Genomic DNA, 10591 nt, shown 5'->3' with positions numbered 1-10591 from the left:
TATATATATATATATATATATATATATATATATACATACATACATATATATATATAAACCATATATTAACCAAACCATATATTAACCAAACCTTTTCACCAGAGTTTAAGAATAATTCTTAATGATATAATTAATAAACCTAAAGAGACCTGGACTGAAACAACAGAAAATAGAAGAATTCAACTATTAAAATGTGTCAGTTTAAAGTGTGTCTGCTCTCAGCTCATGGTCTTCCTCCTGTCAGCCTCACCAGACAGTAAACTGTATAAACCCTCTGAGGCTCCGATCACTTCCTGTCCACAGACCAGAGCCCCCTGCTGGTCACATGTGGCTGCTGCACTGATCAGGACTGTTTCACTGTCCATCTCAACCTGAAGAGTGAAAACTGTTCAAACTGGTTTAGAGCCTCAGGGACCTGAACCAGGTCTGAACTGAACTCGTGATAATTGATTAATTGTTCAGTTATTTTCAGCCGGTGTTCGATGCTACTGTAAATCTGAACCTCTGGGTTTCTGTCAGTCGGACCTGAAGACGTCACCTCGGACCACACACCGACATTTTGTTTTTCCTTTCTGATTTAGAATCAAAAATAAAACTGTGTAAATTCAGTTTTTGGTTTGAAACAAAATGATAAAAGGAATCAACAAAACAAAAACAGCATTTCTGACTGGTTTTTAGTTTTAAAACAGATTTTTTCCTTTTTAATTTCAGATGAATTACAGATTATCTGATAACACTGAGACAGTGGCGTACTCACTTCCCTCCCTCTGAACTCAAGCTGCTACTAGCTTTCAACCACAGGCTCATGGTCTTCCTCAGTGGATAATGATATGTTGTCAAGTTTTTTGTTTGGCACCTCGAATCAAACAGAGAAAATCATTGATCAATTAAATGATCAGCAGAGTCATTGATGATGAAAAAGACGAGTCATAAAGTGATTTTGTTGTTCAGGAGGAAAAATATGAAAACAGTTTTAATCACAGACTTACCAAAACATCTGGAGCTTTATTGGGCCTTTTTTTTTTTTTTTTTTTAAACATCCCTGGAAACAAACACACCATCAGCGCAGACACAGACACACACACGCCGACACACATGCAGAAACACACACACCCACACACAGAAACACGCACACGCAGAAACACACAGACACGCACACGCAGACACGCACACACACGCACGCACGCACGCACGCACGCACACACACACACAGGTTTCAGCTTTGTTCTGTACATTCTGGAAACTTGTTGACAGAGGTCAGAGATCAGCTGTTTCTCTGCTTCAGTTTTTATCTTGTTAAAAGTCTCAGTCGGGCTTCTGTAGTTGTAGTCCAGAAGTTCGTTCATTTGTAGTTGTTTTTGGGAAGAGGAGCAGAGCCACATGAAAAAAAAAAAAATCAGCTCCAAGATTAAAGAGAAAATCTGGACTTTAAAGACTGAGAGAAAAAAGAAATGTGTGTTTTTAAGTCAGAATTTCAGAACGTCCTCATCAAGAGAAACTAGTCAGACTTTCACAGTAAAAGTCTAAATCAAGACTAGATCCAGACTTTATAAACTCTGATTTAAAGTTTATTACTTTAAAGTCTGGATTTGTGTTTTCAGATCAGTGAAAAAATCTGATAAAATAAAGTCAGGATTATCAAATAAAATTGGGATTATCAAAATCTGAGATATCAGTCAGAAAAAAGTCAAAATTAGTTTAAATAAAGTCAGACTTATTTTAGTCAGAATAACAAAAGCCTGACTTGTGTTATTATTTTAATGACTAAATATGATCAAAAAGGATGAGAAAAAATGTAAATAATCCATTATTAATCTTGACATTTAAATAAGAAATCAGTGAAAAAAAATGAAGATTTTTGTTCAACAAACAAAAAACTTAACGTTAAAAAAGTTAAATTATGAGATTAAGATATAATTCTTCATTAACTCTGATGATGTGACTTTTCCAGATGTTCCACAGGTGAACCTCAGAGCTGATCTGCTTTTCATAGCAGACTAAAGTCTCCTCCTCCTCCAGTCAGACTATTTTTAAATCCATGACCTGACCCTGACAGGTTGACCTCTGACCTCTCTCCTGACCAGGTGAGCTGTGTGTGTGGTCTACATCAGTCAGCTGACATAACGGACAAACTTCAACTGTCCCATTAAAAAAACGTAATCCTGCACAGAACATCAGATTCTGTTTTAGTTCAAGTTTCTTCTTCGTTCGTCAGGTGAAGATCAGAACGTGTCTGTCATCGTCGTCGTCATCGTCATCATCAGATTTTAAATTCAAGTCAACTCCGACTGTAAATCACATGGAAACTGCAGGTTTCACTTGTTTTCATCAGGTTCAACACGAGGTCGAGTTTGTTGATATTTTCAGAGTTTGAGTTTTTAGTGTCGATCTGAGCGAAGCTTCAGACTGTCGATGAACTAACGATGAAACAAAAACATCCGAGTCATGAGATTAACCTCAACACTGAAACATAGAATTTACATTTTCAGACTTCTGACTTTAATTGATCAAATAAATCAGGATGAATAAAGTTAGACTTAATAAAGACAGATTTTAAGTCTAAATGTTGAGATTTAAATCTTAATTCTGAGAATAAAGACGGATCAATGACTGTAGTTTTTCAGGCTTCATGTGTTTTGAGGGATGATTTTTGATTTTAATCTCAGAACTCAGAAGATTTTTCTTCCTGTGGCTTTGATCCATTTCTGTTGGCACTAAGTTTTTAATCTGTCAGCTGCTGAGTGTGTGAGCAGCCCATTGACCTCTGTCTTTCTGCAGTGTGTTGGTTGATGTGTTTTACGAGGACGATCTGGAGGTTAAAATCCAACATGGCGGACGCACAGTGATGAGTCTATTTGTGGCGGCTGCCTCTTCTCTTCATGGCGGCCGTACACTGAGGACAGTACCACTTCCCCTTCGGAGCCTCCGTCAGCCCGACACAGCCGTAGTGGAACCACTCGATTGGACACTGAGGAGGGAAGATCACAGATCAATACACAGACTGGACTAATCAATCGATCAGAAAAAACATATGAATTCACTCTAAACCAACCAGATGTTTTGGTCCTGTAAACAAAAGTTGAGACAATCAAACAAACTAATGACTGTTAATCAGTTAATAGAAAATTCAACAACTTTATCAACCAATTCATTTGTTATTTGGTCGTCAAGAAAAATAAATTTTCTGGTTCTAGTTTCTCAAATAAACACAATTAAACTTGTAACTCAAAATTAAAACTCTGAAGTTTGTGTTGAACAAAAACTTGAAATGTGACATCACTGTAGGTTTACTAAAAATACATAAACGACTTCTAAACTAAGTGATCAATAAACATCATTATGCTCTAATCACTGGGTCATATATTCACACAAACTGAGAACATGATACTCACATCTGTATTATCACAGCCGACCATCTCTCCATAAGAAACCTGGGAAACATTTTCAGTTGTTAGAATCATCATCAAACTAATCAGACACTGAATCCACACAAACTGTCTTTTAACTTCTTGAAACTGACACTGTGTCACCTGAGACCAGGTGTATGGACGGATAAAAGGGGGCGGAGTTTAAATGTATGTTCCAGTTCTTTTATACCAAAGAAACTGATTTGAGATTTCTCAGCAGCTTCTCTTATTCAACTGCTTTATACACAAGGAGCTGGGGACTGAACCAAGAGAAAAAAGAGGGGAGTTCTCACACAGCTGTCATTTATGTTGACAGGTGAAAAGACAGAGGCATCACCTGCTTCAAATATGTGAAATTGTTCCTGTGTGTGTGTGTGTGTGTGTACCTGGTTACAGATGCAGTATCGGGGCTCGTTGGGGTCGTAGGTCCAGTCCACCTGGCTGTTGGCCTCAGCCTCAGGTAGCGCTGAGGCCTGCTGGGAAAGCTCCTGAGCCAACGCTGATGATGAGGAGCATGATGACAGTGAGGAAGAGGAGGACGAAGAAGATGACTGATGGTTGGAAGACTTGATGCTGCTCCTGGAAACAGAAGAAGATTAGATCAGTGATTTAAACGTCTACGGACACAGACCAGCTCAACATGCTTAATACATGTAGTCCGTCACTGGTCATTATTTTTATACATCATTATTATTACTGTTAAACTCTGTCACACATTTATAAAAACAGTGTTAGTTGAACATGTGTATCATGTGCTGAAGACAGTACAGGAGGATGGAGGTCTTACTTGGACTTGCGCCCCCTGGAGTCGGAGGCAGTGGTGGGGGTGAAGGTCTGAGTGAGGGTGGAGGCCAGAGCAGAGGAGGAGTATCCAGTGTTGTCCCGGGACAGAGAGAACTCTCTGCCCAGCTGGAAGTCATTGTTCTTGATGGCCTCGTAACTCGCCTTCAGACTGGACGTCCTCCTGCCCTCCTTCATCTGAACACACAACAATCATCACAAAGAACAACAGAGTTACGCCTCTCTTCAACTGTTAGGATCTTTACATTAACTTCAATGTTAACCAGCTCTTCAACAGGTTAGTATGACATTAGGACAGTCTGTGCATGAATGACTTCCTGTATCTGGTGGAACAGACAGGATCAATCAAACACCTGAAACATCAAAGTGCTTCAAAGTCATAAAAACAGTGTTGCCAGCTTTTCTCCACTGTCATATTAAAGTGTTGGACAGTTGGACTCGATACTGAAGTGAAAGCCTTAGGACACCGACCAGAATAACCTCTGAGAGCTGAGTGTGTTTCTGACCTGTGCTGTGGCCTGTACAGCCTGAGCAGCTGCCATGGTGATGGCCCCGGCTCCGGCCCCGGGTCCCGCAGGTAGAGAGCTCAGGTTGTAGGAGGCCAGAGGCTGAGAGGAGTTCACACTGTACACGTTGTTGGTAGACGAGGAAGTGCTGTTGGTACGGCAGCCTGCAGGGGGCAGACAGTCAGACAGACAGTTGACAAATACACAGCGGGAGGAGAGTCTGTTAAGGTGAAGCGTCTGAGCCGTTACCTGGTGTGTTCTCCTTGGAGGCGTCCGATGTGAGCGTGGACAGCAGAGCTTCAGATTTAAACTTCTTCTCTGGAACATGTTCTGTAGTGTGGTGAGTCGGAGCGTTGTACTTCCTCTCTGTGACAACAAAGACGACAACGTGTTTAAAAACAGACTCCTCAGAAGTGTTGTCACCAAGACGACAACACACACTGACACAACGACTATGAGAGTTAAAAAAAAAACCTGATGATTATATATTTATTATTCCATAAACAGACTTCAACAGTTTAAAGGTCCATAAGTGTTTATCAGAGAATCCTGACTCAGATCTGTAGTGTGTAGTGAGCTCTGTGGTGACAAACTGTAACTGAGACCATGTTTATAAAGAAACTCAAACATCTCTAACATTCTTCTCTTATTCTTTACATATAGTGACAGGTCAGAGGTCAGATCTGCTGTGAAGTCAGATGCAGGATTGTCTCCTGAACTGTCTCAACCTTCTTCAAATGAAAACTTTAAAATACTGTAAAAACCAGCGAGGCACTGATCTGACTTTTCCTTTGATACTGATACATCAGTCTCTTCTGATACTGATCACTGATGTCTTCCTTCCAAATGTAAACTAGTAAACTTCACAGAGTCAAACTGATGATGCTGTGTAGCTAACAGCTGTGAATATAAGATTTATTTTAATGTTGACACTGACGATGAAACTGTATTTGGTGTCTGTATCAACTGGCTGATCAATTAAGTATTGGTTCTGACACTGATCAGCTGGTACTTACTCTCAGCTGTGGTGTGAGAGTGGACGTGATGGTTGTTGACGGGCTGAGACGGACTGTCCATCTCTAAAGATCCTGAAGAGAGAGAAAAAAAACATCCTTGTCTTCATGTTTGTCAGAAAAGATTAAGAACAATGAAGAATAAAAAACATCAGGAAGTGAATGTCACTGTATTCACAGGTGATTTGAAAACCTGTTGGTCTGAGTGACTTACGTCTCTCCAGGATCTCTGTGATGCCGGCGTTGTCGGCCTCCAGCTCCATCTTAAACTTGGCCAGTTCCTGGTCCAGTTTCCGCAGGTGACGGTCCACCTGGAGAGAGATGAATGAATAATTAAAAACACTCATCAGGACAGAGAGAGAACATGTCCTTCAGCTTTTTAAAGGCTCATTTTGTTAAACCAGTGAATTAATTCTGACTCCATCACCCCCACCCCCATTCTTTAACTACCTGTAACTCACCAGGTCATAAATCTGATTGGCCAGCTGGACTTTCTCATCTGCATCTTCCAGAGCTTTGTAATAATCCTGAAACAGAGTTTAAACAAATTAACCACATACTTATTTAAACAGTTTCTAACCCTTATTAAAAAACTATTTTTCAAGAAATCTGAACATCATAATATGACAGAACAAATACTGAGCTACTGGATGTTTTAGTCATGTTACGGACTGAAATGTTTGTTTTCGTGCAGGTCTCATTTAAAGAAAAAAACACAATAAAAAGAGCAATAATTCATCAGCTTCTTGTTTTCCCTGAATCTTAATATATTCAGTCAATGTTTATTGATTTTCTGTAAATAGTATAACTGTAAATACCAATAATCCACTAAATCAACTGTAACACATCAGCTTCTCAGAAAATACAGGTCAGAAACCAGCTGTGGAACCAGAGCTCAGCCATCAGGAGGAACAAGACCTACATTTGTCACTATGATCATCTTGTGTTTCCTCTTGAACATATTTGGTGAAATGAGAAACAGTGAACTCTGGTTTTAGAAGTTTTCTGACCTTTTTAATGACCTCCATCTGCTCTTCTCTCCACTCAGGTTTGTTCTTCTTCGCGTTGACGAAGAACTCGATCACTTTCTGCTCCAGCTGATCTGTGGCATCTGTAACAGGACGAGGACAGAAAAAAAGACTTAACATAGAAACTGTCGCACAGACTTCAGAAAACAAAAATCAGCTACTTATGCAAGTACAGAACCAGAGGGTAACTTCTTTTTTAGGAAACTATTTTTTGCTCTATATTCAGCGGCTTGTCAAAACTCACAGCCTAAATAATAATATAATAATATTTTAATTAAAAAGAGTATACATTTTCACAAGTCTTCATATTGAAACAAAAATAAATCGTAACTGCAGGATAAATAAATAAATCCACTGTCACACCTTGTCACTGCATGTTTTTTTTTGTTTGCTCTCATTTGATTTTTCTGTTTCTTCTGGTTTTACCTGTATAATGTCATGTGATATCATATTGTCATGTTTTCACTGCCTTCTGTTTACATGTCCTACTCTGCATGCTGTTGCCTTACTCCCTCCCAGCTTTGTCACCTAATTTAAATTCGTTTTAGTGTCGTTTAACTTGCTGATTAAACATTTAATAAAAAGGACAACAGCTGACAATTACAGTGACACTATCCCTGAAAATAAATGAGCAAATAAATCTACATTTCTTTATTTTACAACGACTTTAAAAGCTAAAAGGTCTGGGTTAAAATGTAACTAAAATGTTTGCATGACAATAAAGCTGGCTGTTATAGAGCAGGTGTAACACTGATGTAAACAGCTGGTAATCAGTCAATAAACGCAGGTTCAGTCGGTTAGCTCTTGATAGCCGGCTGCTGCTAACTCGTGTGCTAACTAAACAGACTCTAAGGTTAAATTATGTTGTAATGTGCCTGAATGAAACGCTGTGTGTGTGTTAAACGTCTCTGTCCTCGGTGTGTTACCGGCTGTGTGACTGCCGTTGCCGGCGGGCTGTACGTACTCTGAACCTGCAGGTCCATCTCCCTCATTTCCGTAAACCTGTCGCGGAGATCCATGGGTAGCTGCTCGATCACTGCCAGAATAAGAAGACGCCGTTACTTGCTAGCACGGCTAGGCTAACGGTCGGAGCCGCACAGGCCGGCAAATAACACACATTTAACGCACAAAACACCCCAACAATAACCCCACCGCTTTGTTGCAGTCCCATACTCACTCTCGAGGTAATCCTCCAGGTACAGCATGGCGGCAAATTTGAAGTTTTACACGTTTTATGGAGCAATTTTCCTCTTTCAATATGGCGCCGTCAGTCGCTGTCTCTCTCAGAAAAAAATACCCCGACAATCTGAGGTCAGTGAGCGTGACGCAACCGGCTGCCTGTGTTCTGATTGGTCAAAACATACGCGGGCGTTGATTTGCGTCTTCGGAACAGACGACTCATGGGAATTGGAGTTCAAACCGTATCCAGATTATTTCTCTTGTTTAAAATCCCCCCAAATCAAACCCAGATTATTTTATTTAGATTATTTATACATTATATTGTAAATCCACATATTTTTTTTATAATGACCAAACATCAAACAAACAAGATTTGCCATGAAAAATATTTAGAAAAATTCGATATTTAAAGGTTTATTTGGCACATACGCATCAAATACAGATCGGACGTGTTCCTGAGGTTCTGCCAAAAGACTACCGCGAAAAAGGACCAGAGGACAAAAATATAAAAGACAAAAAAACATTGGCTATATTTGAATATTCACGTTCAAATAGATCTTAAACTATACAAACTCTGTTGTTATGTTTATTTAAATTTGTATTTAATTTATTCAGTTATTTAATTGCAAGCTGATGAAATTTATCAAAAAGTTATGAAATGTCTCAATTTTATGAAGTTTATTTCTTTTATTTTCATTGTGTACATTCACAAAACAAACTGACTGTTCCCAGATAAACTGTATTTTCTCCCTGAAAGCGTCATACCAACAGTGACACTTCATCATCATTTTAAAACGATCTATTATATAATGTTTGTTTGTTTTTTGTTTTTTTTTAAAAAGGAGCCATTTTAGTGACAATGACATGTGCGTCAGAACATCTGATAAACCCTCTGATGTGAAAAAACCCTGTGGCTTTTTAATGACACTTACAGCTGGTTTGGAAACATCGTCAGATTCCTCAGACTCTTTTATCCAGAGGAATGAAAAATATTCTGTCTGCTGCAACTTAACTGTGGACTTATACCACCTGGTACTCAACACGCACCTGTATGACATCATCAGGTAAAGTGGGCCGACAAATGAAATGCACCTTAACAAACTTAAGGGATTTAAGTAAACATAAATTAGACACATCTGCAAACATATATTTTAATAAAACCATCTTCTAGAAAGATAGATAGATAGAATGGTGTCCATAGACTTTTGGCCATATAGTCAGTCTGTCTATACTACATACTTTATAATAAACATATTTGGACACACAAAGCGGTAGACAATAGTAATTTTGTCAACATACTTATGGTCAGAAGTATGTGGACAGAGCTATACTTTAGACTATATGGCCAGAAGTATGTGGACGTAAATGGCTGTGAGGTAGGGCTTTGAGTCCACATACTTTTGGCAATATAGTCTAAAGTATAGCTCTGTCCTAATCTAATGGTTTGTCAGGATTGTTTTGCCATATATTCTATTTATCTATTAGTTTGTGTCCACATAGTTTTGGCCATATAGTCAGTCTGTCTATATCGCATACTTTATACCAGAAATATGTGGACACAAAGTGGTAGACATATAGAAGTTTTGTCCACATACATATGGCCAGAAGTATGTGGACATGAACTACACTATAGACAGACTATATGGCCAAAAGTAAGTGGATATGAACAGCTGTGATGTAGTGGTGTTATATTCCTCCTGTTGGGGCCCGTGCTGCCAGCAGAGGCCTCCACGTGTCTGCAGCTTTATCCTCCCCAACACAGCAGCAGTGTGTCGGCCTGCTGACCCGGCGGCTCTGCGGCTGGAGGCGGACACATTCCTCTGTCCTCCCCCAGGACCCGGGCGGGGGAGGCAGGGAGGGAGCGGCTGCTGCTGCTGCTGCTGCTGCTGCACGCATTTAATTAGTGAGGAAGAAGACGGGACGGGACAGGACCACCCCCTCCACACTGCTCCGGGCTCCGGCTACAGCTGCAGCAGCTCCCCGGACTTGAGCTCCACAGGTCGCGTCGGAGGTTTTCCGCTGACCGCTGGATGTTCGTTGTTCCGTGGTTTTGTTTTTGTGTTGTTCAGCTGAGTTTGAGTTTGAAGCTTTTGGATGAGAACGAAGATAAACCGCGGGTTTTTGTGTGTGAACCAGTGAAGTGGTCTGAACTTGATCCAGGATCTGGTCTCTGTGCTGTCCCGCTAAGTGAGTGATGATTGATTTGGAAATGTCAGCGCCGCCGCTGCGCGCAGCTCCGCGCACTCCATCATCCCGGCGGGGCTGAGGAAAGTGAGAAACCACCTGTTGTCAAAGTTTCCTGGAGATTGTCACGGATCAACCCGAGCTGCTAAAACAAGACGCCGAGAGCCGAGAGGGAGTCGTGGCCGCGGAATGCCGCTTTTATGTCCGGAGGTTTCCGAGAAGAGGCTCCCGTCTAATGAGCGATAATTCCCGCAGACCTCTCCCCGGGCTCCGTGTTGTGTTTGCAGTGAGCATGTTGCCATGGTGCCCCGGGCTCAGATGAACAGGACGGCGGAGCTGCGGTCGGGATGGCTCGGGAGGACGCGGTGAGGTGTCTGCGATGTCTGCTGTACGCGCTCAACCTGCTGTTCTGGGTGAGGAAGTCCTGCACCACAGGACCTGGGTCTACATAGACCCGATGCCGGCTTCACCCA

The 10591-nt window shown here is 40.8% G+C and overlaps 2 protein-coding genes across 2 annotated transcripts in view; one reads left to right on the top strand and one right to left on the bottom strand.

The window, feature by feature from the left end:
• Window positions 1-671: 671 nt before the first annotated feature.
• On the bottom strand, window positions 672-8069 carry ing3 (inhibitor of growth family, member 3). Its single transcript, XM_023397444.2, has 12 exons — window positions 7933-8069; window positions 7720-7791; window positions 6738-6838; window positions 6189-6254; window positions 5942-6038; window positions 5731-5802; window positions 4964-5080; window positions 4715-4878; window positions 4195-4385; window positions 3794-3986; window positions 3393-3431; window positions 672-2968 (listed from the first exon to the last, which is right to left on the bottom strand). The coding sequence occupies exons 1-12, from the start codon at window positions 7958-7960 to the stop codon at window positions 2852-2854; spliced, it is 1257 nt and encodes a 418-aa protein (XP_023253212.1). The 5' UTR covers window positions 7961-8069; the 3' UTR covers window positions 672-2851.
• Window positions 8070-9675: 1606 nt separating this feature from the next.
• Window positions 9676-10591, top strand: part of tspan12 (tetraspanin 12) — an 8968-nt gene continuing 8052 nt past the window's right edge. Inside the window, exon 1 of the mRNA XM_023397377.2 lies at window positions 9676-10531. Coding sequence (XP_023253145.1) covers window positions 10466-10531 — 66 coding nt within the window. The 5' untranslated portion in view covers window positions 9676-10465. The remainder of the gene's footprint in view (window positions 10532-10591) is intronic.

This window comes from Seriola lalandi, unplaced genomic scaffold (genome assembly GCF_002814215.2).
Source record: "Seriola lalandi dorsalis isolate HSWRI2012SDOR001 ecotype SW California unplaced genomic scaffold, Sedor1 jcf7180002055008, whole genome shotgun sequence".
Classification (NCBI taxonomy): domain Eukaryota; kingdom Metazoa; phylum Chordata; class Actinopteri; order Carangiformes; family Carangidae; genus Seriola; species Seriola lalandi.
This window is presented reverse-complemented; position numbering and strand designations above follow the sequence as displayed.

What these genes read in the sequence shown, in the direction of transcription:
- ing3 (XM_023397444.2), bottom strand. Translation starts at nt 7,960, where the DNA reads ATGCTGTACCTGGAGGATTACCTCGAGA. An exon ending in CTCCAAGGAGAACACACCAG is followed by an intron (nt 4,879 to 4,963) that starts GTAACGGCTCAG and finishes TGCCCCCTGCAG; the next exon opens with GCTGCCGTACCAACAGCACT. An exon ending in GATACTGCATCTGTAACCAG is followed by an intron (nt 3,432 to 3,793) that starts GTACACACACAC and finishes AATGTTTCCCAG; the next exon opens with GTTTCTTATGGAGAGATGGT.